The 27,665-nt window shown below is 47.0% G+C and overlaps 1 protein-coding gene across 2 annotated transcripts; it reads left to right on the forward strand.

Moving 5' to 3' along the window:
* On the forward strand, positions 1-27,426 carry VAMP2 (vesicle associated membrane protein 2). 2 transcript variants are annotated; one of them, XM_082197962.1, is made up of 5 exons: positions 1-170; positions 16,075-16,195; positions 23,041-23,199; positions 25,623-25,674; positions 26,859-27,426. In XM_082197962.1, coding segments are annotated over exons 1-5 (351 nt in total). In that variant the 5' UTR covers positions 1-168; the 3' UTR covers positions 26,876-27,426. The 2 variants fall into 2 exon arrangements, with proteins under 2 accessions (XP_082054088.1, XP_082054087.1); XM_082197961.1 differs by lacking the exon at positions 1-170 and having other exon boundaries at positions 16,013-16,195.
* Positions 27,427-27,665: the final 239 nt, after the last annotated feature.

A 27,665-nucleotide genomic window follows, 5' to 3' on the forward strand; every position in this document is an offset into this window, starting at 1 on the left:
CTACCTTCTCCGAAGTGCCCGGATGCCAGCAGCTCGGCCGCCATCTTCCCGACTCAGCCGAAGCGGTCCCGCACCATTCAGTGAGCGCGAGCCCAGCAGCAGGTGCCGCCGCGGCCGCCGCCAGCCCCGTTCCGAGCCCCGCAACCGCCTCGACCAGCACCCCCGGAGATGTGAGTAGCGCCCCATTTGCAAAGCGCCGCGGGGCGAGCAATGCTCTTCAGGGTGCATAGAAGCGGGTGCATGTGAAAAAAAGAGAGGGTTTTGACGTTTGCTCGCCGGCGCGAGGGAGGGAAGGCGGCTCAGAGCCGCCCACGCAGTGGACCCCCCGCGGGTGGTTTTTCCCTCTTTTATCGGTGCTTAAGGTGGGGGGGGGTCATTGCAACGAGATCGATGGCGTGCAATCACCCCCGGCTTGCATTAGTGTTTGTGCATTAGGTTTGGACCCCCATTTTGGGGAGGGGGAGGAGGCAGCCAAGCCCTTCGCCGCCGTCCTTTGCAAAACAACAACCCGGTTTGCAGGGCGTTGGGCTGGGTGAAGGGAGCGCAATGGTGAGAAATGCATGTAGAAACGTTGCGCTGCCCCCCCCCATCCCCCACGCCAAAGCGCGTTATCCTTTTGTGTCTCTCTTCGCCCACCCACACACCAGCCTAAGGCGATCTAGGGAAGGAGGGGAGGGGGGGATCAGGGCAAGGACGTGAGGCGGCTGGAAGAGATCTAGCGGGGTGGGGGCAATGAGCCTTCCTCCACCTTGAAAGAGATGGCCGGGGGGGGGTGCCTCTCCCGCCACCGCCAAGCTTTCCCCCTTCCCTCCTCTCCAAACCTCGCATCTTTCCGCAGGCAAAGGGATCAACTGGTTGCAATGTTGTATCTCTCATCTCATCCCCCCCCCACTTCAATCGTGGAGCCGGGGGGGGGGAGAAAGTCCCCCTAAAATAGCCAAGGAGAGAAATAAACAACATGCGGTGTTGCATTTCTCCTTAGATAGCGAGAAATAAATGAGGTCATCATGTATCATCCTTCCCCCTCCTTGGGGGAGGACGTATAGGAGAGCCCGGTTTTATTCCCCCCCCCTCGAAATCTTCTTGATGTAGCCAGGATCTAGGGAAGATGATTTTAATAAATAGTCGGACATTCCGCTTTAATCTTGTCCCCATCCATTTAATCTCTGCCTGCTTTGATGGAGAATTGCCTCTTCTTCCCTCTTTTTAAATATATTTTGCAGGGAAAAGCTAGCATGAAATACATTTTTTAAAAAATCTGCCTGCATATAATGTTTCTGCTGCTGTTTTTTTAAATGGGAGTGCCTGCTTCCTCCCTCCCTTTTTCTCCTCCATTAGCATACCTGGAGGCGATTAACTGATTCCTGTGTCAGTGTAAAAAAAATTAACAGACCCCCCCCCCTTGGTTACAGGTGTTAGGTACTGTATATGGTGGTGGTGGGTGCCTAGCGATACCCCCCTCCCCACAAACGCCAGTGGATGCCAAATGCTCTGATGGTTGAAATCGACAGGGGGGGGGGTGTTCTGAAAGCATCATCTGACCAGATATATGTGTTCAGCTTTCCATTTTTCCTCTTCAGCAAGGCACTAGATACAGCCCCTCACCACGTCTGAAATAATGGGGATGTGGGGGGGGCACGTTTAAGACCTGCCACCCCTCCCATATTCACCCTTTTGAGTATTTTTAGATTTTGCAAACGCAAGCAGGCAGACAGATGACGCTAAAAATACCCTTTATTCCCAGGCAGTTGTCACTTCCTTGATTTTCATTCAACCTTTGCTGTTTGTTCCTCTTTTGTGGTGGCAGGAGGGCGGGAGTGGATTGCCCCCCCCCCTTTATTCTGCAAAAACCTCAGCTTCCTTTCATTGCTGTGATTGGCATCCTTGTGGTGTGGTGTGGGCTCCCGTTGTGCACCATAGAAAGGAGCCGTAGAGACCACCCCCCAATATGAAATTTTCTGTTTTTCTTTCTTGGGGGGGATGTAGATCCTTCACGAATTTTGTGTTGTCTTTCCCCAAAACGCTTCCTAAGCTCTGAAAGGGGGTGGGGACAGGGGGGATGACATTGTGGAGGAGATGGTAAGACTGGATTTGGGGAGGTAAGATTTAGAGTCGGGTCTGTGTGTTATGGACAGGAAATGTACGTGCGTAATTGAGAAAAACAGGCAGGTTCAAGGGAAAGAGAACAAGGTGTGGAGGGATTGGGGGAAGGTGAGGGGAAAGGAATGAGAATATATATATATATACACACACACACACATATTTATATATATATGGAATATGGCTTTTGTTGTGGGGCTACGGTGGTGTGCGTGCCCAAGAATCGAGGGCTGTTGAAGGGGGGTGTCAGGATGGCAGGCAGGAACAGATGTTCAGCGAGACTGGGAGATTTTTCTGGCAAATTTCTTTAAAAATAGAGGGTGATGTGAGGGCAAGATGATTTTGAGTCCGCTGCAGAAATGCTTGAGGCATGCTTGGCTGAGGAGGGAGCTGCACTCTGCATGCACACAGATGGTCTAGAATTCGTTCGGGGCTGAAGAATTCGAAGGAGGGGGGGGCAGGCATTTTGGTGGTGAAATCTGGGGATTTTGCTCCTGAAGGAATGGCTTGGCTTGCACTGCTGGCCTGTGATGGAACACGCTTCTCTGCATTGTGAGCTGCCCTGGGATCTACAGGCGGAGGGCAGTATGCAGATTTAATACATAATAATAATTGCAATAACGTTCTGAGGTTCCAAGTGGCGCTTCCGTGCTTTTTCTCCCTGCCCCCTTGTGGGAATATTGTGAGCTCAAGTACAGAGAGACAACAGCTGCTAAATTAGCAGATGATGATTTTGTAATGAGATTTAAAATAATAAAAATCAGCCGGTGCAAAAATTATAAACTTACATCGTTTCCACCCCACCCCCACAGCTGTGTTTACTATGCGTACTTTTTTCTGCCTGAGTATTAATAAAGCTTATGCTGTGTAGACCTACAGCTATATTTTATCCACGAAAATCCACCAATATCTCACAGATGAGCCACAGATTTTGATGTGAGCTTACTCCAGTCTTCAGTGGTTTTGTTTAAAATGGGCCTACCGACCTGACTTGTGTACAGTACTTAATCAGATGATAACTCAGTAACATCATGTGTCCAGCATGTGAATTTAAAATGTATCAAAAGTAGCAGGTTTATATGTGAAAGAGAAACTAATTAGCCAGTTCTTCATAACACTCGTCCAACAACATATTCTCTCTCTCTCTTTAATGAATATAACTCATTGCCAGCAGTATTATCACCCTTCCCTCCATCTGTTCTGTATACCTTAAAACAGTGTTTCCCAAACTGTTTCCAGCTGTTTTTTTGGACTACAACTCCCATCATCCCTAGCTAGCAAGACCAGTTGTCATGGATGATGGGATTTGTAGTCTGAGGAAAAACAGCTGGAGACCCAGGTTTGGGAACCCCCGCCTTAAAGCAACGTTCTTAAACTTTGGGGAAGGGGTGGTGCCCTCAGATGTTGTGGGACCACAACTCCCATCATCCTTGACTAAACTGTCAGGGGATGATGGGAGTTGTAGTCATAGAATCATAGAATTGTAGCGTTGGAAAGAGACCCTGAGCAGCACCTGTGCACCCAAATCAAATAATGGATTTGAGTGAGGGGACACGCACTACCAAATCATGCCATTTAGCATACTCCCCTCCAATGAACTGGCATATGTAATTGTGCACACATTCTTCTCTGTCCACCCTTTGAATCTCTTCTTCGCTTCCTCTGCTTTGATAATAATTCCCCTCTTTTTAGAAGGGCAGGGAGAGACATGGAGATACAGATTCCCCCAGTTCTTGCTCTGAAAGGTCTGAGGACTTAAAAAGTTTATCCTTGTACCAGAAGTTATTGTGGTGAACACCCCCTCCAGATAGCGACAAAAACTCTTAATGGATCCAAGTGAGTGTTGTTGTAAATAAAAATATGCCCCTTTCCCTTATGGGGTATCCAAGAGCCCATATAGAGTCCTTACATAGGTTCCCTATTGGTAGGAGAAAATAACAGAGGCCAACCAGAGAACATTGAGAAGCAAAGCAGCTAGTAAGCTTGATCTTTATTAATCTGTTGCAACAGGGTGCTCCCCTCACACGCAGGAGAGGAAGAGGACTCCCAAAATTGCTGTGCAAGGGCTTATAAAGACTTTTGAAATTCCCATTCTCTAGATCAAGACCACCCCCAGAAACATTATGCATACATCACAGAAGGGGTGTAACCTAAGACCATTCCTCAGATACATCCCACCTACATCACAGAAATTTAAATGTTGTTTTTCTCCTGTCACAGTTTATCTCCTGTCTGGCAAGTTATTTGATTGGATTGCCTGGGGAGCCTGGCCATTCTTTTGTAGTGGTAAAATACTTATTTCCTGGGCCAGGTCACAGGCTCACACCTTATTCAAACAGACATATCCTTGAGACAGGATTTGTGAGGAAAGAGACAATGGGGAGGCTTTTCCAGTTTAACTTTGCAGAGAAAGGATTTGGTCAGTTTAGGAATCAAAATGGTTCCAGGTTGGCTTTCCTGTGCTGATCTATGTATGTGCAGTTATGAACATTACCATATATCTAAGACCATAAAATTCCTATCACAGTGTTCACGTTAAAGACAGGGTTGTGGCTTTGAGCCCCACATGGGGCAAACGATTCCTGCATTTACAAGGGGTTGGACTAGATGACCCTTGTGGTCCCTTCCAGCTCTGCAATGCTGTGATTCTGAACCTGAAACACATTCCCATCCTAGGAGTGGTCTGTAAATTCCCCTGGGTCTCTTCTTGAGGGTGTGTGGTTGGGTTGAATCAAAGAGAGGAGAGTCCTAGTCCTGTGATCAAATACCCTCCCTCACTTTGCCCTTCAATCTCCCCCCGCCCTGCTTTCAATGAATTTATCTCTTCTCCCCCTCCGCTTTACTTGAAACTGCCTTTTCTGGCAGTCCGTAATTTGGAAGGTAGGTTTTGTAAAGGAGACAGGGGTACGCGCTCTGAGGCTGTCCCAGGATGTGCAAATAATTTTCGGTGTGCCTTGCGTGGATCTGTGGTTCTCTATCTTGCGCCCTTCGTTTCTTTCCTCCCCTCTCCTGATGTTTAGCAGCAGCCTTGGAAAATAAGACCGACCAAGTTACTAGACCACAGGAATGTTTTACGGCTTTGCCTGTGCTTGTCTTTTGTTGGCCTGAGGCAGGGAGCCGGTGTGGGCTTGCCTAAATCGCGAGGATCATCCGTGGCTGATTTGTGTCACATTATATGGAAATGAATCGATCGATTTCCCCCCAGCCTGTCAAGATGTGCCTTTAGCTGCATGGAGCCTCAGCAGATGGCTTGACCGGAGGGGGGGAAATGGAGTAAAAAAGGGAAAAAAGAGGAATTGCCTAATATAGAACAAACAAAACCTTTTGTTCTGAGCAGCTGATACAACAAGTACATCCTTTGTGCCTTTAAAACAAAGGGGTAGTCAGAAGATTATTCAAGTCACCTCCTTATCTACTGTGAAGTCATGTTTTGGCCTTGCAGATAACACCCACCAACCCCACTGAGATAACTCTTCTCCCATGAGAGCTTTTGTCACAGCTGTGGGAGGCCCCTCCTCCCAGCTCAAGGGCCACATTCCCTCCTGGGGGCCACGTGCGAGTGGTGGGTGGGGCCAGAGGCAAAAGTAGGCGGGGCAACTCTGTGATGTAAATCCCCGGGTTTCCAAAGGTAGTCACATCCGTTCCATCACCTGGCAAATAGAAGGGGAAGAAATGGAGGCAGTGAGAGATTTTACTTTCTTGGGCTCCATGATCACTGCAGATGGTGACAGCAGCCACGAAATTAAAAGACGCCTTCTTCTTGGGAGAAAAGCAGTGACAAACCTAGACAGCATCTTAAAAAGCAGAGATATCACCTTGCCAACAAAGGTCCATATAGTGAAAGCTATGGTTTTCCCAGTAGTGATGTATGGAAGTGAGAGCTGGACCATAAAGAAGGCTGATCGCTGAAGAATGGTTGCTTTTGAATTATGGTGCTGGAGGAGACTCTTGAGAGTCCCATGGACTGCAAGAAGATCAAACCTCTCCATTCTGAAGGAACTCAGCCCTGAGTGCTCACTGGAAGGACAGATCCTGAAGCTGAGACTCCAATACTTTGGCCACCTCATGAAAAGAGAAGACTCCCTGGAAAAGACCCTGATGTTGGGAAAGATGGAGGGCACAAGGAGAAGGGGATGACAGAGGACGAGATGGTGGGACAGTGTTCTTGAAGCTACAAACATGAGTCTGACCAACTGCGGGAGGCAGTGGAAGACAGGAGTGCCTGGCGTGCTCTGGTCCAGGGGGTTACGAAGAGGCAGACACGACTAAACAACAACAATGCCCCCCACTGCCCATTTATAAGCCCCCTTTGGGACCCTGTCCCTTGAACCTTCACCCTTGTCTTTACCAAATGACTTGGCATAACAAAGGTGGACTTTGGATGTGCATTTGCTTCCATGCAATAAGCCTGCCCTTTATCAGATGTAGAAATTACTTAAATTACCTTGGTACGTGCCACTTGATTGGAGGATGAATTCCTGGCTGGTTTATTATCGCCAAGTATGTTTCTAAAGGGTTTATTTTTCGAGGATCTCTGCATTTCTGCACGTTTCCTGTTTCCTGAGGCGAACCGGCTGCTGTGATCCCCTCTGTGTCCTAGGGAAGTTGCCGCCTCATACGGACCTCAGGCCTTTCATTCTTCCAGCCCAGTTCTGTCCACTCTGGCTGGCAGCAGCCAGCTCCAGGTTCTTCTCTCTTCCCGATTCTTTGAACTGGGTGGATGGGGACGTGGGTGGCGCTGTGGGTTAAATCACAGAGCCTAGGACTTGCCGATCAGAAGGCCGGCGGTTCAAATCCCCGTGACGGGGTGTAAATGGTGTTTCTGTGCGCTGCTCTGGTTCGCCAGAAGTGGCTTAGTCATGCTGCCAAATGACCCGGAAGCTGTACGCCCGGCTCCCTCGGCCAATAAAGCGAGATGAGCACTGCAACCCCAGAGTCGGCCATGACTGGACCTAATGGTCAGGGGTCCCTTTACCTTTTACCTGGGTGGAAGACAGAAACTCAAGAAGTCACTTTATCCTGAGTCAGACAGGTGGTTCACCTAGCTTCATATAGACCGCACTGGTCTGCAGCAACTCTCCAGGATTTCATATAGCGTTATCCCTCTGAGGATTAAACCTGGAATTTTTCACGTGCAAAGCACCTGCTCAGACCCACTGAGCTATATATATAGCTTTTCCCGGATCTGTGCCCTGCTACCTGTTCTCTTCTGGTGCCCCTTCCCATTCATGCACACACATTGTGTTGCTGCAAAGGCCAAAATAGTGCATTTTCGGCCTCCTGTTTTTCTCAGTGCAACATTTGATTTAGGTGTGCAATGCTATCTGCACTTGGAATTCTAGCTAGCTGGTAGTAGTGAATTTTATTTTATTTTATTTTTTTGCTGTCTTTCGCCCAGCACAATAATGGGATGAGGAAGGGGGCAGAGACCAGCAGGGTATCTATCTATGTATGTATAAAGGTAAAGGGACCCCTGACCATTAGGTCCAGTCGCGGACAACTCTGGGGTTGCTGTGCTCATTTTGCTTTACTAGCCGAGGGAGCCAGGCGTACAGCTTCCGGGTCATGTGGCCAGCAGGACTAAGCCGCTTCCGGCGAACCAGAGCAGCGCACAGAAACGCCGTTTACCTTCCTGCCAGAGTGGTACCTATTTATCTACTTGCACTTTGTTGTGCTTTCAAACTGCTAGGTTGGCAGGAGCTGGGACCGAGCAACGGGAGCTCACCCCGTCGTGGGGATTCGAACCACCGACCTTCTGATCGGCAAGCCCTAGGCTCTGTGATTTAACCCACAGCGCCACCTGCATCCCCTCTATCTATGTATACCAGCACTTTAAAACCTGGGGTTTCCTTGATGAAATTCAAAACCTGAATGTGCAGAGTGCTCTGTCCATTTGCTGAAGTGTCTCTAATGGCTTTTTGGAAGAAGCAGGTGCTGGAGGGTGTTGATTTATCCCTTTCGGAACGAATGCTTCTTGCATTTCCTTCCTGAGGACTGGTAACTTGAACACAGTTCAACAGAAATTGCCACACAGCTAGCTGAGCTGGAGAAAAAAAAGAAGTGAAGTCAAACTCACATGTCAACCTCGAAGGTACCTCCCTCTCTTTGAACTAGCAGGTGATAACTTTTGCAACCTATGCATCAGTTGGTCAGATTTTGAGCTTTTATCTGGGCTGGACACCTACAACCTGCCTCAAGTGTGGTGTAGTGGTTAGTGTTGGACCTAGGATCTGGACGAGCAGGCATCAAATCCCCATTCAGCCTAACCTACCCCACAGGATCGCTGGGGGGATTAAATGAAGAAGGGGAGAACCATTCATGCCACCTAGGAGTTCAAAAGCACGTCAAACTGCAAGTACCGTAGATAGATAGGTACTGCTCCGGCGGGAAGGTAAATGATGTTTCTGTGTGCTTCTCTGGTTCGCCAGAAGCGGCTTAGTCCTGCTGGCCACATGACCCAGAAGCTGGACGCCGGCTCCCTCGGCCATTAAAGCGAGATGAGCGCCGCAACCCCAGAGTCGGTCACGACTGGACCTAATGGTCAGGGGTCCCTTTACCTTTAGCCAGTGCTTCCCTCAAAAGTCAGAGGGGTGGTGCTCTCTCTCATCATTCATTTTCGTTCTTGGTGGGGGGGTTTTGTGCTGGTTCCAGAAATAACAAGGTGTGCTGCTCTGAGCTGGAGGTGGTTCAATGGTTACTTAGCACCTTGGTCAAAATCTCCTGCACGTAACTGATTTGCTTCCCCTTCTGTCCATGGACCACCCCTGATCTCATTATCGTGAGAGAAGTTAAAGCCATTAGCTGCTGCATTTATCATCAATCTTGCCTTAACGTGTTTCTTTCTTTTTTAAATGAAAACATAAGAATAGCACGCGAGTGAGAGAAACAAAACAAAACTAGTTCCACATACAGTGGTACCTCGGGTTAAGTATGTAATTCGTTCCGGAGGTCCCTTCTTAACCTGAAACTGTTCTTAACCTGAAGCACCACTTTAGCTAATGGGGCCCCCTGCTGCCGCCGGAGCCCGATTTCTGTTCTCATCCTGAAGCAAAGTTCTTAACCCGAGGTACTATTTCTGGGTTAGCGGAGTCTGTAACCTGAAGCGTATGTAACTTGAAGTGTCTGTAACCCGAGGTACCACTGTATATCTCTGTCCTCGACATGTCGAGTGGAGCCTGGTGTTCTTAAAAATGCAACGGGGGAAAAAACAAAAGGAAGAAATTTCTTAATTGGCCTAAGAACATAAGAAGAGTTCTGCTGGATCAGGCGAATGAGCACAGGAACCTTCGGAAGCGTTTATTTTCTCCAACCGTGTCGACAGAGCGTTGTCGCTCTGCCTCATAGCCCTTGGAGCTGTGTGTACGTGCTTAACATATAAGCCATAACATGAGCTTATTTTGCATCATTCATTCTCCTGCCAGTCATGCCAGGCTCCTTGGCAGCTTCCCCCACAGCTGCTGAGAGTTAACCAGCCCTGCGTCCGGGCTGTACCATTTCAGACTGTTCGGGGTTGGGGGCGGGAGGATTTCACGTGACTTGCCTGCGGGGAAAGCCCCTTGCACATATAGAAAAGGTAATGTGCAAGTGGAAAGGGTGCTAGTGTGAGCCTCTTCTTTCCTTTATTTATTTTATTTAAAAATTTTAATTTATTGAATTTATATACCGCCCTGTACCCGGAGGTATCAGGGCGGTTCACATAAAAAGATCACAGTATATAAGATAAAAAATAAAAGCAATAACCACCCAGTAATACCCCTCCTAAAAAAGAGCCACATTTTAAAAGGTTATGGGATGTGCTCCATCTCTATGTGCAGGGCATTTTTCTTTCTTTTTTTGAGGGAAGGAGGAGCCGTTCTGCGACGTAAGAGGTCCCAGTTGCATCACTTAATCAGAACGAAGCCTTCAAGGGCGCTCTCTAGATGTTTTGCACTACAACTCCCATCAGCCAGTGTCTGGGGTGATGGCAAGCTCTAGGTCTACGCAGTGATGGCCAAACTTGTCCCTCCAGCTGTTTTGGGACTACAACTCCCATCATCCCTAGCTAACAGGACCAGTGGTCAGGGATGATGGGAATTGTAGTCCCAAAACAGCTGGAGGGCCAAGTTTGGCCATCACTGGTCTACAGCATCTGGAGGGCCCGAGTTGGGGAATGCAGCCTTAAAAGCTCATCTCAACTTGCTCTGTGGGTTAAGGTAAAGGGACCCCTGACCAATAGGTCCAGTCGTGGCCGACTCTGGGGTTGCAGCGCTCATCTCGCTTTATTGGCCGAGGGAGCTGGCGTACAGCTTCCGGGTCATGTGGCCAGCAGGACTAACCCGCTTCTGGCGAACCAGAGCAGTGCATGGAAACGCTGTTGTAACTTCCTGCCGGAGTGGTACCTATTTATCTACTTGCACTTTGATGTGCTTTCGAGCTGCTAGGTTGGCAGGAGCTCTGTGGGTTAGCAAACCCATCAAGACGAAGGTTTGTGGGGAATGCTGAATTTCTGGTGCACGCCCTCCCAAGACCCTTTTACATAAGTGATTTCTGTCCTCAACATGGTCTCCAATGGCCTGGGATTTCTCTCTCTCTTTTTTAAAAAAAGGAAAGGGAGGGAAACCAAATCAGATCTGGTAGCTCATTTTTTGTTCTGTGTCATTCTCTGTAGCTCTTGCTGGTTTTGTTTCCCTAGCCGTGTCTCCCCCCAATGGATGATCCCAGCCCTTTACTTGCCATTGTTTCAGTGGTGTGGCGTCACTGTCTGAAAATAGAAGGCACTTGGGAATGTGTGTGTGTGTGTCTATGTCTGTCAGGGAATTGCAGGTCCCTTTCCTCAACATTTTCCTCTTTCATTTTAATTGTTTCGAAAACGAGACTCAGTTGGTGCAAACCAAGGTTCCTGAGCCCAGACCTGGGGGAAACCCCCCCCAAAAGCCTTTTGTTTCTATGGATTCAAATCAAATCTGGAAAAGGTACCCAGAAAACATGGGTGTTTCAGGAATTTGAGGTGTTCTGCCTAAACTGAGCTGTTCTGATGTGGGCGGGGTATATTCCATGGGTATTAGACGATTTCATTCTTCGTTTGAAAATCAGGGTCCTGTGTGGCCTGTAGGATTTTTGGCTACCCAGAGCTGCTTCCTTGTGTCCTGTAAAAGCTTGATATGACGCTGTCCAGGTCTCCCTTTACAGGGATTAAATATAGAGTCCTTGCTCTTAATCCCCTCTAATTATAGCCTGTTATCTTAAACCCACCAGAGTTTTTGTAGTGCAGACCCCCCCCCCCCAATGCCCAGCAGATCCTCTTTTTTCTGGCAGGGGCCGGGTGCTGTTTTCTTGCTTTAAAAAGGGTAGTCCTTTTTTGGCGGGGGGGGGGGGGTTTGCATTGCAGTTACCGTCTTTATTTTAGATTGTTCAGTTTTTGTGGCATTTAAACAAAACCGCTGATGGGGAAGGTAGGTTTGTGCTGGGCGCTTGGGAACCTATGGGTGGGGTTATATAGGGGTTTATATTTATTTATTCATATATTGTTTACATATATTTACTTATAGCAAAGTGTAATAACAGAGGCCAAATAAAACTAGAAAGAGATAGCTGGAACTAAACACAGAGGAACAAATTTCCATAATGAAACAGGACATAATAAATTAACATCACAAGGTTGCAAGTAACACAGATGGGTTTTCATTATCCTCTACCTTGTGACTTGAGTGCATTATAAAAAGACTCAGATTTCTCGATAGAGACTTTGTCTTGTTGCCTGCCCTCTCTGTTTCTCTCACCGTATATGTAAGCATAACACGCACGTAGTTTTTAGAGGAGGAAAACAAGAAAAAAAATATTCTAAACGAAATAGTGGATATATGATTTTTGTGGTTCATGCTGTGGCCACAGACATGTGATCTGACAGTGAGTTTGGAGTAGCCCAATGCAAAAATCCTGAGGATCCTTGTGGATCCATGCTTTGTAACCACAGAGGAGGGAAGGAAAGGGAACCATGGATCCTCTGCTCACGACTGCAGCAGATCCCCCCCGCCACCCGCAGGCATTCGCTCCATAACACGCACAGATATTTCCCCTTACTTTCTAGAAGGAAAAAAGTGAGTGTTATGGTGCAAAAAAATACGGTAATCCATTCTGGAAGTGCGTTCCAAAACCAAGGCACACTTTCCCATAGAAAGTAATGCAAAATGGATTAATCTGTTCCAGACTTTAAAAAAAACCCTTAAACCAGCAATTTAACATGAGTTTTATTATCTAACAAGACCATTGATCCATAAAATGAAAGCAATAATCAATGTACTGTCATAGAAAATAGATAAGACAGTATTGCAGATGATAACTTTTTAAAAAATAAATTTCATACCTGCACTGATGATAGTCATTGTTTGGATTGGCCTTTGTCCATTTCCACAGTCACAATCAATCAATCAGTAGCTGAACTGGGTTCCACACAGTCACACAAAAAAATTAACCAAAAAAGCTTCAAAAACAAAAAGACAAAATAAATAGCAAAAACAAAAGCGCCACACTTAATCCAATCTGGAAGTCCGTTTGACTTCTGACATGTTAGAAAACCAAGGCACAGCTTCTGATTGGTGCAGGCGCCCCGGGAAACAATAGCCGACAGCTGCATTGGACGTCCAACTTCCAAAAAAACGTTAAAAATCTGGAATGCTTAACTTCCGGGTTTTTGGCCTTTGAGAAGCAAGGTACCATTGTATACTATTAGTTATCCATTCTCTAGGATGGTGTTCTGTCTCCCCTGACCCCACCCATTTTGACAAATTATCATTCTGGCAGAAGTTAAGAGGCGTTGTGTTAATTCCCTGCCCTCTGTTTGTACAGTGTCTTTGACGCAAGTCAACGATGTGGGTGTTTATTTTAGTTTATTCCATTTGCATCTCACCCTTTCCTCACTCTGGAACTCAAGGTGTGTCTCCCATTTGGTCAGCTGCTTCAGCCAGGCAGGTGCCTGTGCCTGTGTGATGTCAGGACTTGCAAGCCCGGGGGCTGATTTTCAAAAACCTCTGTAGCCACGGACAACCAAATTCCATACCAAGAGAAGCAGAATCTCGAAGCTGCTCAGAGTGGCCATTATTGATAGGGCTGGCCATATTCGTTGGAAAAGATCGTCATGAATCTCCCCCGGAAGATAGAGAGATAAAGCCCTTTTGAACAATTGAGGGGTGAGGGTAATTCCTGTACAGTGGTACCTTGTTTTAAGAACAGCTTAGTTTATGAACAACTTGGATTAGGAACGCTGCAAACCCGCAAGTAGGTGTTTCGGTTTGTGAACTTTGCTTTGGAATAAGAACATGTTCCGCTTCTTGTTGAGCGTGTTCCATTTGTAAATCCTCCGCTGCTATGGGAAAGCATGCCTTGGTTTAAGAACGCTTTGGTTTAAGAACGGGCTTCCGGAACAGATTAAGTTCGTAAACCAAGGTACCGCTGTATATATCAAGTTGCCTGTAGCAAGTATGAGTTTTTAATAATAATAATAATAATAATAATAATAATAATAATAATAATAATAATAATAAATTTATTTATTTATACCCCGCCCATCTGGCTGAGTTTCCCCAGCCACTCTGGGCGGCTCCCAATCGAGTGTTAAAAACAATCCAGCACAACAAGCTTTTTTGTTTGTTTTGTTTTTAGTTTTTTCTGGGCCATCAATGTAATGACAACTGACGTAACACAATTATGTAGGAAGACGGGTTCCTAAATGTTTTGATGGCTGCTAGTTCTTTATGTCATCACTTTTGGGAACTTAAATGCAAGGCTGGTGGCATTGTTATTTTGTTTTGTTCTTTTTGCTTGTGGGGAACTGAGAATGGATGATGCAATGAAGGTTAACAGAAACTTGTATCTATAAAAATCAATATATAATATGGATTACAGTATAAACAGCACAGAGTCTAAAAGCAGCACTCGGATTAAAATTAAAAACAGGAAAGCAAGTTGCAAATATTATGATTTCAGTGTCTGCATCTGCAAAAGGATGCTCTCAGTTTCTGTCTACAAGACAGATGCGTTATCTGCCAGGAGGATATCCCAGGGCTGTAGAGCCATCACGAAGAAGGCCATGCTTCTTAAATATTTGTTCACCCACAATGGTTCTTTGGTAGAATGCTTTCTTTTGTTTTTAGAGGTTGACTGTCTGGTTTTGGACCCAGAACTACCTTTGAGGAGGCTTTTCCATGTGAGGGTGAAATACCTCTTTGCTCATAACCTGTGATCGGCATTTGTTGTTGTTGTTTAGTCGTTTAGTCGTGTCCGACTCTTCGTGACCCCCTGGACCAGAGCACGCCAGGCACTCCTGTCTTCCACTGCCTCCCGCAGTTTGGTCAAACTCATTCTGGTAGCTTCGAGAACACTGTCCCACCATCTCGTCCTCTGTCGTCCCCTTCTCCTTGCGCCCTCCATCTTTCCCAACATCAGGGTCTTTTCCAGGGAGTCTTCTCTTCTCATGAGGTGGCCAAAGTCTTGGAGCCTCAGCTTCACGATCTGTCCTTCCAGTGAGCACTCAGGGCTGATTTCCTTAAGAATGGAGAGGTTTGATCTTCTTGCAGTCCTTAGGACTCTCAAGAGTCTCCTCCAGCAGCAGAATTCAAAAGCATCCATTCTTTGGCGATCAGCCTTCTTTATGGTCCAGCTCTCACTTCCATACATCACTACTGGGAAAACCATGGCTTTAACTATACGGACCTTTGTTGGCAAGGTGATGTCTCTGCTTTTTAAGATGCTGTCATGGTTTGCCATCGCCTTTCTCCCAAGGAGCAGACGTCTTTTAATTTCGCGACTGCTGTCACCATCTGCAGTCATCATGGAGCCCAAAAAAGTAAAATCTCTCCCTGCCTCCATTTCTTCCCCTTCTATTTGCCAGGAGGTGATGGGCCCAGTGGCCATGATCTTCGTTTTTTTGATGTTGAGCTTCAGACCATATTTTGCACTCTCCTTTCTCACCCTCATTAAAAGGTTCTTTAATTCCTCCTCACTTTCTACCATCGGCATTTAATGGATGTTTATTACCTGATCTACATATGGCATTTTCGGGAGCACCCCCTCTCAAAAAAGGCATCACAAAACCTCAAGGCTTTCCACTCCCCCCAAGCTTAATTGTGGCATGGTGTTACAGGGACTGCTAACCCCCCTTCACTGTGACATCCCCTTCTAAAATATCCCCATGTGTTGCAGTTCAGGTGGCAAGCCCAATTATGGCTGTGTGAAGCAGGATTTGTGGTGGGCCAAATGTGAAGGCTGAATCTGACCTTTAGGCCAGTGGGTTCCAGACAAGTCCTTCATTGCACGTCTTTTTTTTATACAGTGGTACCTTAGTTCTCAAACTTAATCCATTCCAGAAGTCCGTTCCAAAACCAAAGCGTTCCAAAACCAAAGCGTGCTTTCCCATAGAAAGTAATGCCAAATGGATTAGTCCGTTCCAAATTTTTAAAAACAACCCCATAAAGAGGAATTTAACATGAATTTTACTATCTAACGAGACCATTGATCCATAAAATGAAAGCACTAAACAATGTACTGCAGTCGCACAATCGGTAGCTGAACTGGGTTCTACACAGTCACAAAAACAAATAAAAAAGCCACTAAAAGGCAAACTAAATAGCAAAAACAGACAGACCTCAGCGTAACACTCAAATCGGAAGCGTAACACTCAAAATGGAGCACAATCGGCTTCCAAAAAAAGTTTGCAACTGGAACACTTACTTCCGGGTTTGGGTTCCAAGTTGTTTGAGTTCTAAGGCTTTGAGAACCAAAGTACCACTGTATATATTTTTGGCTTGAATCTGTCAATTACATTTCACAGTTCTTTGAGGACAGTTGCCTTGCTGTGTACTCCATGCTTTGTTTTTATGGTGTAAGCTGTCCTTACTAAGACAGCTGGGACCCATAACTTTTTAATGTGAAATGAAGTCGGGGTGGGCAGATGATGATGATGATGATAACCACCGTTTTTGCTTTCTCTCTTGCCTGCAGGTCGGCTCCCGCTGCCGCCGCGCCCCCCGCTGCTGGAGGAGAGGGGGGTGGCCCTCCTCCCCCACCCCCCAACCTCACCAGCAACAGAAGGCTGCAGCAAACTCAAGCTCAAGTCGATGAGGTCAGTGGCGTGGGCAAGGATGAGTGTGGGGCTGGGCACTTGGGGGGAGAGTAGCCTCCTTCTCCTTGCCACCTCTGTTGGATTGGGGAGGGAGGGGGGTTTGCAAGGTGACTGTTCCCGCATAATTGCTTAGGGTGGGAGGAGAGCATGGAATAAAATGTCAGGAAAAAGCAGCAATGCGAAAGCGAGCTGCAGGTGGCTGGAATGAAAAACAGGATGTGATTGTTTGGGACTGTACCGGGGAAACAAAGGGGCAGTCTATTCACTGTTCTGAGCACCGGATGTTAGCTCAGAGTGTCATTTGACCTGTACTGGAAGTACAGGGGTGGAGTTTCTCTCTACTGTTGGAGACTGGAGAGTGCAGACGCGTTTTTCTGTACTGGTGCAAAGACAGAAATAAAGCAATGTAAATAGATTTCTGTCTGTCTCTTTCCCCTCCCTGGGGGAAGCAGGGAGGAGGGAGGAGTGGTGTGTCCCTCTCACGCTGAGTGGGATCGCCGATCGTGACCTTGCCTGTATCCTGCCGGGAGACGCAGACGGGGAGGTCAGCAAGGATCTCAAGCCGAGTGCCGGGAAAGTGGCCAGTTACCTCTGATAAAGGCTTGAGAATCCGACATCAAAGTCCTACCTACACACAGCACAAACACACAGGCTGTGTAGCTCAGTGATAAAGACTTTGCTATGCACAGAGAAAGGGACACAGGTGGCGCTGTGGGTTAAACCACAGAGCCTAGGACTTGCCAATCAGGAGGTCGGCGGTTCGAATCCCCGTGACGGGGCGAGCTCCCATTGCTCGGTCCTTGCTCCTGCCAACCTAGCAGTTTGAAAGCACGCCAGTACAAGTAGATAAATAGGTACCGCTGCAGTGGGAAGGTAAACGGTGTTTCCGTGTGCTGCTCTGGTTTCGCCAGAAGCGGCTTAGTCATGCTGGCCACATGACCCGGAAGCTGTACGCCAGCTCCCTCGGCCAATAAAGCGAGATGAGCACCGCAACACCAGAGTCGGCCACGACTGGACCTAATGGTCAGGGGTCCCTTTACCTTTTTATGCACAGAGAAACCCCCCAGTTCAGCCTCAGTAGGACGGGGAGAGATTTCTGCCCCAAACCCCAGAAAACCACTGTTAGTCATTGTAGACCCTTTTTTTCTTTGGGCTACACTTTCAGAATAAAAAAATGGCCACACCCATTTTTTGATAAGAAAATACTACCACTGCTGAAGCTACTACTACTCATTTTATGACTTCTATCCCATCCATCTGCCTTGGTTTCCCCAGGCACTCTGGGCGGCTTCCAGCAGTGAAACACTAGACATTGAAAGGATACAGGACTGCTTTCAGATGACATTGGAAAGCCAGATAGTTGTTTATCTCCTTGACATCTGATGGGAGGGCGTTCCACAGGGCGGGTGCCACCACCGAGAAGGCCCTCTGCTTGGTTCCCTGTAGCTTTACTTCTCGCAGTGAGGGAACCACCAGAAAACCTTTGGAGCTGGACCTCAGTGTCCAGGCTGAGCAATGCGGGTGGAGAGTATACTGGGTCAAGGCCGTTTAGGGCTTTAAAGGTCAGCAGCAACACTTTGAATTGTGCCCGGAAACTTATACAGAAAATACATTGGAAAGCAAAAAAGAAACAATTCCCAGCAGTGCTTGATTTATAACATAGAATGCAACTACTTTGTGATATGATCAAGGGACAAGTATAAAGCAATGCAGCCACCACCTGAACCCGTAACACCCCAGGTTACTAGGGGCCAGATCCGGCCCAATTGCCTTCTAAATCCGGCCTGCAGACGGTTCGGGTATCAGTGTGTTTTTACATGAGTAGAATGTGTCCTTTTATTTAAAATGCACCTCTGGGTTATTTGTGGGGCATAGGAATTCGTTCATCCCCCCCAAAAAAAAATAGTCCGGCCCCCCACAAGGTCTGAGGGACAGTGGACCGGCCCCCTGCTGTCAAAGTTTGCTGACGCCTGCGCCTAGGTTAATCACTGAGGTCATCCGAATGGGCTGCTGTTAAGATGTTCCCCATATTTCAGAGGCTTAGTCAGCCTTAACAAGAATTTGGGGAGTTAGTGCCAGTGGTCTTATGCTGTGCAACACACTCCTGGCAGAGATTCAGCAGGCATGCTCGGTTTTTGTTTGTTTATTAACTAAAATTTATATACCGCTTTATTTTATTTTATTTTAATCGCTTAAAGTCATTTCAACCTCAAAGTGGTTAAACAAAACTAAAGCAACTTTTGGCTTTCTCTTGGATGACTTGTTCATGTTGAGAGGCGCTGTGGTGTACTGGTTTGTGTGTTGGACCTTGGAGACCCGGATTCGAATCCCCACTTGGCCATGGGACTTAATGGGTGACCTTGGGGCAGTCCTAGTCTCTCGGCCTAACCCTACCTCACAGGGTTGCTGTGGCGATTGAGGAGGGGGAGAATCATGTACGCCACCAAAAAAAATTCATAATTCAGTTGATAAACAATAACTAAATAACGCTGACAGGCCTTTGCAGTACTTAACTTTTTATTTTGATCAGCCATTCTACTTAACAATTATCTGCATTTTTGTTTTTTTGTTTTTTTATAAGATATTAAGATTTTCAAAAAATTACAAAATAGAAAAAAACAAAAGAAAAATACAAAATAAAAATAGTTAAAAAACAATTCAATCATCACATATTTTTCATTTACTTATTTCCCGGACTTCCTCACGCTTTCCTTCTCTGTATTCCAATTCGAATTATTATTTCAGCAAATCCCTCCCCTCTTTCAAATCCTTTCCATAATTCATAATATTATGTCATCACATTACCTTAATCTATTTTCATAAAACTTAAATCTTAATTTTTACCAACTTCTCCTACCATAACATTCTTACCTACCGTATTTTTCGCTCTATAACACGCACCTGACCATAACACGCACATCATTTTTAGAGGAGGAAAACAAGGGAAAAAACATTCTGAATGAAACAGTGGATGTATCATTTTTGTGCTTCATGCTGTGGCCACAGACATGTGATCTGATGGTGAATTTGGGCTGACCCAATGCAAAGATCCTGAGGATCCATGTGGATCCATGCTTTGTAACCACGTTTTTGCACCATTGCAGCCCCAGACAACAGTGGGTGCGTGATTTGGGGGGGCAGGCTGTAGCCATGGACATGCTATGTTCTCTGGTGGTGAATTTGGGGGTGACCCAATGCAAAGATCCTGAGGATCCATGTGGATCCATGCTTTTTAACCACATTTTTGCACCATTGCAGCCCCAGGCAACAGTGGGTGCATGATTTTTGGGGGGCAGGCTGTAGCCATGGACATGCTATGTGCTCTGATGGTGAATTTGGGGGGGGGTGACCCAATGCAAAGATCCATGTGGATCCATGCTATGTAACCACGTTTTTGCACCATTGCAGCCCCAGACAACAGTGGGTGCATGATTTTTTTGGGGGGGCAGGCTGTAGCCATGGACATGCTATGTTCTCTGGTGGTGAATTTGGGGGTGACCCAATGCAAAGATCCATGTGGATCCATGCTTTTTAACCACATTTTTGCACCATTGCAGCCCCAGGCAACAGTGGGTGCATGATTTTTTTGGGGGGGGCAGGCTGTAGCCATGGACATGCTATGTTCTCTGGTGGTGAATTTGGGGGTGACCCAATGCAAAGATCCATGTGGATCCATGCTTTTTAACCACATTTTTGCACCATTGCAGCCCCAGGCAACAGTGGGTGCATGATTTTGGGGGGGCAGGCTGTAGCCATGGACATGCTATGTGCTCTGATGGTGAATTTGGGGTGACCCAGTGCAAAAATCCTGAGGATCCATGTGGATCCATGCTTTTTAACCACATTTTAAGTGGGGAGGGAAGGAAAAACACAGAAGGGCTAAGAATGCAGGAGTGGGGTATAACGGGAGGGAGGAAAGGAAGGCAAAAGTTTCCCCCACGCACCCACCCAAGCCAGCCAGCGCTCTCTCTCTCTCTCTCCCTCTCTCTCTCCCTCTCTCCCACCTGCATGTTTTCTGGCTGCCTGCGAGGAGCAGGGAGAGGAATTAGAAGGAAGGACGCTCTGCTTTCCCCTCTGCTTGCCTGGAGGGAAGGGGCTTTCCCTGCTCTTTGTTCAGTTTGAGCAAACACAGCAACGAAACAGAGAGGGTGGGCAGTAAGACCCGGAGGCAGAATGCAGGAAAGCAGCAACTTCCTCTTTTCAGGTTTGTTTCCCTTCTCCCTGAAGCGCGGTTTGATTTTTGCCCGATTTTTCGGCTCCAGGGACCACACATTCGCTGCATAACACGCACAGACATTTCCCCTTCCTTTTTAGGAGAAAAAATCTGCGTGTTATAGAGCGAAAAATACGGTAATTCTTTAAACATTTTTATTAGAGCCAAATAATTTCATTTCAACATTTTCCTAACATTCATCAATTTAATAAAACAGTCCTAATTAAAAATTAAAAATAAGAAATCCAGTCTTCATCCAGCGTCCCTTCCTCCTGGTCCCGGGTTTTGTCAGTCCTTTCTATCCTATTAATCAAGCACATTAACCTGGCAATCTTATATCCGAGGCCCTCAAGTCTCTTCCATATCCCTTCCGCAGCTCTTCTTCATATTTTCCTTTTGTTCGTGGGATGCATTTTTGTTTTTTTGATTGCATCTTACCGTTTTAGCAATATACGCCATCGTGCTATTTAACGGTAGGGTGGTGCAGAAATATTTCTGCAAATAAAATACAACCCTGTGTTGCAAATTTTGGCTGTGCTCATCAGCCAGGCCTTATTAGCAGCCGCCAGCAGTCTCCTCTCTCACCCCCTCTGGAAACTTGTGAGAGTAGGTGTTTCACTTTTCATGCGCTTTAGAGATATCATTCGCGCCTGTTGAGAATATTTAAAATACTTCCACCCTGGCTTTCTCAATACTTGTACTCAAGGCTGCTTACAACAGGAGAGTATGAAACAGTCATGAGACTTAAGACTGAGATCAGCAGTGGCCTCAGCCAGCAGCAGAATTCTGCAAAAAGTCGTGGTGTTGCTTAAGCAGAATCCCAGGGGAATAATTCTGTTTATCCAAAGCAATTTTCACCCCACTCTGAAGCGGAAAAGGCTCCCAAGGCAGCTTATAGAGTTCAATAAAAGTGCAGCTGCTTCTCTACCCTCAGAAAGGAAATGTGATGGGGAGGGAAGAGGAAGAAAGCAGGTTATTACAAGCAGGGTTCAGGAACCTGCAACTCTCCAGATGATGCTGGTTTGGTTTGCAACTCCTCTCCTCCCTGCCCTTGTTGATGGGAGTCAGAGTCTGACAAATGGAGGGTTTTAGATTCATGTAACATTTCCTTACGGGACGCGGGTGGCGCTGTGGGCTAAACCACAGAGCCTAGGACTTGCCGATCAGAAGGTCGGTGGTTCGAATCCCCGCAATGACGGGGTGAGCTCCCGTTGCTCGGTCCCTGCTCCTGCCCACCTAGCAGTTCGAAAGCACGTCAAAGTGCAAGTAGATAAATAGGTACCACTTTGGCGGGAAGGTGAACGGCGTTTCCGTGCGCTGCTCTGGTTCGCCAGAAGCGGCTTAGTCCTGCTGGCCACATGACCCAGAAGCTGTACGCCGGCTCCCTCGGCCAGTAAAGCGAGATGAGCGCAGCAACCCCAGAATCGGCCACGATTGGACCTAACGGTCAGGGGTCCCTTTACCTTTACTAACATTTCCTTGCAGTGGTGAGCTGGGAAAGGGATGATTTCAGATAGCCCGATGGCGTGGCTGCCACAAGGTGAGAGTTGAGGGGGAATCCAGAGACAGCCCACGGGTTTGTCTTGCATCTATTTTCTCTCTCCCTCTCTCGGCTTTTCAGCCCGTGTGCTTGTGTGAGAGATCTTGGGGTGGGGCAGATTGGACTGGCCCATTCTCTGTCCCCCTACAGAGTTCCCTGTGGTCGACAGAAGCTTGCGGGCCTCTCGTCTTTACAGCGGTCTCCAGGAGGAAGTGTGAAGCTGTACTGGCAGCTGTGTGGCGTAATCAGTGCCAGATTTACGTATAAGCTAAAACAAGCTACAGCTTAGGGCCCCACACTCTTGCCCCCCAAAAAATATATTTCTTTTTACCATATAGCATATATAGGTGAAGCGTCTCCACCTCCATCGTTCTGCCCGGATACTGAGGTCCAGCTCCGAGGGCCTTCTGGCGGTTCCCTCCCTGCGAGAAGCCAAGTTACAGGGAACCAGGCAGAGGGCCTTCTCGGTGGTGGCGCCCGCCCTGTGGAACGCCCTCCCACCAGATGTCAAAGAGAAAAACAACTACCAGACTTTTAGAAGACATCTGAAGGCATCCCTGTTTAGGGACGCTTTTAATGTTTAATGGGTTATTGTATTTTAGTGTTCTGTTGGAAGCCACCCAGAGTGGCTGGGGAAACCCAGCCAGATGGGCGGGGTATAAATAATAAATTATTATTATTATTATTATTATTATTATTATTATTAATAAATTATTATTATTATTTATTATTTATTTATTATTCAATACAAAAAACAGCAACAATTTGTTGTTGACGAAGGACATCTGGACATATAAAAGGCCCCATTACCTTCAGTAGCTGAGGGCCTCGTCAAACCTAAATCCGGCCCTGGGCGTAATGGTTCAGAGTGCGACCTGGGAGAGAGCAGGCTTTGCACCCCCAGTTAGCCGTGAAGTGGCCTTACTCAGGGAGAGGGCACCCTGGGCCAGTCACAACATCGCAGGGTCGTTGTGAGGAGAACTACGTGCCGAATCTTGCACATCTTGGAGGGGAAAACAGCATATAAACCCAAATAAATGAATAATAATAATAATAGCCTTTCTCCTGCTTCTCTTCCCTTTCCTGCTGCAGGTCGTGGACATCATGCGAGTGAATGTGGACAAGGTTCTCGAGAGGGATCAGAAGCTCTCGGAGCTGGATGACCGCGCTGACGCTCTGCAGGCGGGGGCCTCCCAGTTCGAAACCAGTGCAGCCAAGCTCAAGCGCAAGTACTGGTGGAAGAATCTAAAGGTAACCTGAAAAGAGCAGCAGGCACATGGGGCGCCCTTTGAATGCCAAAAGCCCTTCCTTGCTGAAACGGCCGTGCAGGTCTTCACTGGGAATGAGAAGGCTCAGCGTTGCCCAGCCCCCAAGAATCCATGTTTCTTCTTTTTTTTTTAATAGTAATATTTATTGAAGTTCCATAAACAATCAAAGGCTTCAAAATTTAGACATAGAATACAAAAGCCAAGAAAAACTACAAAAATACAAAAATACAAAACAAAACACATAAAAAATACACAATAAGAAACAGTTAACAAAATAGAAGAAAAAAGGATAAAAAACGCCAATAAGCAAAACAGAAAAAAGATTAGTATTTTCATATCTTATATTTCATTCACTAGTTTCTTGACCTCCTCACACCTCCCTTTTTGTATTCCAATTCAGATATTTAGTTCAGCAAATCCTTACCCTCTATCATTTAACCTTACTCATCATCTTAACCTATAGTAAATATATATTTTCCACCATTATCAATCCATATTTACATATTCTTATTAATCTTTTTACCAACACCGCTTGTTTTCAATCCAACATCGCTTTAACATTCATTAATTTTACAGTATTTCTGTAGATAGTCTTTAAATTTTTTCCAATCTTCTTCCGCCGACTCTTTCCCCTGTTCTCGGATTCTGCCAGTCATTTCTGCCAATTCCATGTACTCTATCACCTTCATCTGCCATTCTTCCAGAGTGGGTAAATTTGTGTCTTCCAATACTTTGCAATAAGTATTCTTGCTGCTGTTGTAGCATACATAAAGAAAGTTCTATCCTTCTTTGGCACCAATTGGCCGACAATGCCCAGGAGAAAGGCCTCTGGTTTCTTCAAGAAGGTATATTTAAATACCTTTTTCAGTTCATTATATATCATTTCCCAGAAAGTCTTAATCTTAATCCAAGAATCCATGTTTCAGTCTTCAGACTTGTAAAACTTAAGAGTAAAGCGCTGGCCCTCTGAGCACTGTATTTTTCGCTCTATAAGTCGCACTTTTCCCCTCTTAAAAAGTAAAGGGAAATGTGTGTACGTCTTATGGAGCGAATGCAGGCTGCGCAGCTATCCCAGAAGCCAGAACAGCAAGAGGGATTGCTGCTTTCACAGCGCAGCGATCCCTCTTGCTGTTCTGGCTTCTGGGATCCAGAACATTTTCTCTCTCGTTTTCCTCCTCCAAAAACTAGGTGCGTCTTGTGGTCTGGTGCGTCTTATAGAGTGAAAAATATGGTATATGTGCAGATTCCCCCTGGATGGATCTTCTAAACTGGAGAAAGGGAAGTGAGTGGTGCAGTGTGTCGCTTCTGAGTGGGCTAAGCTGCAGGATCTGTCCCCGGAAGGGCTTCCTCCTGTTCACTCACTTCATTGATTCATTCGTTCGTTTTATTTGTATGCTGGTTTTCCGCCAAAAAAAAAAAAAATTGTGCTCAAAGAGGCCGACGACAAAACAGGCATTTGGAAAACCCAACAGTGCAAAAGCAATTTTCATGATAGATAACATAGTGCAGCAAGACGATAGAAATTACGGTAACGTACAACATACCATATTTTTCACTCTGTAGGATGCACCAGACCATAGGAGGGGGAGAACAGGAAAAAAAAATTCTCCCCCTCTCTGCTCAGTGCCCCTTCAGCGAAGCGGGAGGAGAAATGGAGCCCCTTCCATTTCTCCTCCCGCTTCGCTGAAGGGGCGCTGTGCAGAGAGGGGAAACTGTGAAGCGCCTCTCCAGCGAAGCGAAGCCTGGAGAGTAAGAGGGATCAGTGTGCACTAACCCCTCTCACTCTCCAGGCTTCAGGCGGCTATCCGCAAGCCTTCGGAGCGCAGCAGGAACTCCTGCTGCACTCCGAAGGCTTGCGGATAGCTGCCTGAAGCCCCCGGAGCGCAGCCTTTGAAGCCTCTGCAGGGCAGCGGGGTGCCTTCACCCTGCGGAGGCTTTGCACAGCCATCCCCAAGGTAGAACAGCGAGACTGAGCGCTGCTCAGCGCTCCGTCTCCCTGTTCTGGCTTTGGGCTTAGCCTCTCAGCCTGCATTCGCTCTATAGGACGCACACACATTTCCCCTTAATTTTTAGAGGGGGAAAGTGCGTCCTATATGTACTGTATAAATACAGTATATATCAACATTTCAGTACTGTAAATACAAGAAGATCACATAAACAACAGCCATCGTACAGCAGCAAAAATAAGAAGGGAGCTTGACAGTTTTCCCATGGTCCTAGAAAACGCCCCCCCTCACAATATTGCTCTGGGTCCTTCTCCTGCAGCAACTTGCAAGGCCCCCACGGGCAGGAAGTGGGGTTCAGCTGCTCCTGCCCTTGCATGTTCCCAGAGACCAGTTGCACCTCCTGGCACCTTTTCCCAGCTCATGCTCTCGCTTCCCCCTCCCTCTTCTCTCCCAATTGCAGATGATGATAATCCTGGGGGTGATATGCACCATTATCTTGATCGTTATCATCGGTGAGTTTCCCCTTCTCGTAGCGAAGGCCATATTTTTGGGGTGGGACGGGTTGTCTTGTCTTTACAGTCAGTTGTTGGGCTCGTTCTGGGTCCAGGCCCCCACCTCTGGCGGACAGGCTTGCACAGCCGCAGGGGGAAAAGATTCTGTTTTCTTAAAAAGCATTGCTGCTTTTGAGAAAAGGCTCAGGGCTGCCGGTCTGTTCTCTACAGAAAAAGCTCTTCCACCAGAGCGAGCCTTGTGCCTGTTTTCCCCATGCCAGCACTCAGTGCTGGAGCAAGTAAAGCAGTCAGAAAAGAAAAGAGCATGTGCAGAGCGTAGAGGCAAGTGCAGAAGTTGAGCTGAGGGAGTTTGCTTTTCAGGCAGACTGCTGACTCCAGTCATTTTCTTTAAGGCAACACTTTGCCTCTCTCCGTGGCCCCTGAATTGTAAGGGCCTCTCGTTTGCCGCCACGTGGGTGGCTCATAAATCTGGACGCTATGGTGTTAATAATAATTTATTATTTATACCCCACCCATCTGGCTGGCTTTCCCCAGCCGCTCTGGGCAGCTTCCAACCAAATATTAAAATCAGTACAGCATCAAACATTAAAAACTTCCCTAAACAGGGCCGCCTTCAGTTCTCTCTTGAAAGTAAAATAGTTGCTTATTGCCTTGACATCTGCTGGGGTCTCTAGAAGGGCTGTGCAGCGGTGTGGATATTGTTTAGGGCCTTTGGGCGTGAGGACCGTATCCTGCTGGAAGGCTTCTCAGAGTAACTTGGTTGGCTGCTGCAGGAATCCCAAGAAGCCGTCCGGTCAGGCCTTTGCTTTGATGCAACAAGGCATCTCTTTAGCTGGTACAGTCAAGACAGCGACCTACCTTACAGGGTGGTTGTGAAAAGAGCTGCAACAAGGAGTTGCATGTGGCGCTCTCTTTGAAAGGGTTAAACAAATGTCGGCAGGGGATGGGGAGAGGTGAGGAGACCTGAATGGCGGTGGGAAGTTCAAAGACCACTTTTGGAAGGCGGTAGCATCCATCCCTCTGTATGTGTGTTCTGGGAGGTGGGTTACCTTAGCAACCACATCCTGGCTGCCTGGACCCATTTTTTTTGGGATAACAGCTGAGTTGTTGGTGCGGCAGAATCTCTTGAGGTTATTAATGGTCCTTCCCCCCCCCCATACCCCCTCCTCTTCCTCCTTTTGCAGTTTACTTCAGCACTTAATGGAATTTATGGAGCCATTTCTCATCCAGGAGCAACGGCCGGGAGCAGCGTGAGGGGCAAAGCATCCCCCCTCCTCTAGATCTCAGCCATATCTTCCAGCCGCCCTCCCCCGCCTCCCCTCCCTCCATACGCCCCTTACACCCTCCCAACCCCCTCCTCCCCTCCGGTGTGTATGTGTGGGTGTGCATTGCGTGTGCGTGTCTTGTAAATAGCCTGATTTGTTATTTATACATATATATATATATATAATATAATATATTTTGTCTGTTTGTAGATTTATTACTAGACTTTCCATGTGTCATGGAATCTTTCCCCCCTTCCTCTTCTCCTGCCAACCCCCCGACTTCTCTCTTTCTCTCTCTCTCTCTGACAGTGTTTTTTCAGTGTCTTGGTTTTTAACTAAAATCTTCAAGGACCAATAACTCCCCGTGATCCTTAACCCTTCTCCCGACTTAGCTGGGCTCAGAAACTCCTAAGGCGCTCTGCCCACCGCACTTCCTCCCCATGCAAAAAATAAAATAAAATTTGTCATCCGGATACTAATGTTGGAATAGTCTTGGGTCGTGGGTTTTCCTGCCCTGCCTGCAATCTTTTACGGCCTAAGATTTCAAGGCACCTCGTCGGAAGTGGAGATGCTATGAGTCCCCAGCTTGGTCTGGATGTGACCCTTTACCTCTGGCAACCGCTGTAACATTGGACTAGATTGCGGTGTGTTAGGGTGTCGGGAATTTCTTTGCCTGCTCTCTCTTTTGATCCCAGCCCCTTCTGCGGCGGGGAAGAACCTCTACCC

This window comes from Podarcis vaucheri (genome assembly GCF_965113315.1).
Source record: "Podarcis vaucheri genome assembly, chromosome: 13".
In the NCBI taxonomy this organism is placed as follows: domain Eukaryota; kingdom Metazoa; phylum Chordata; class Lepidosauria; order Squamata; family Lacertidae; genus Podarcis; species Podarcis vaucheri.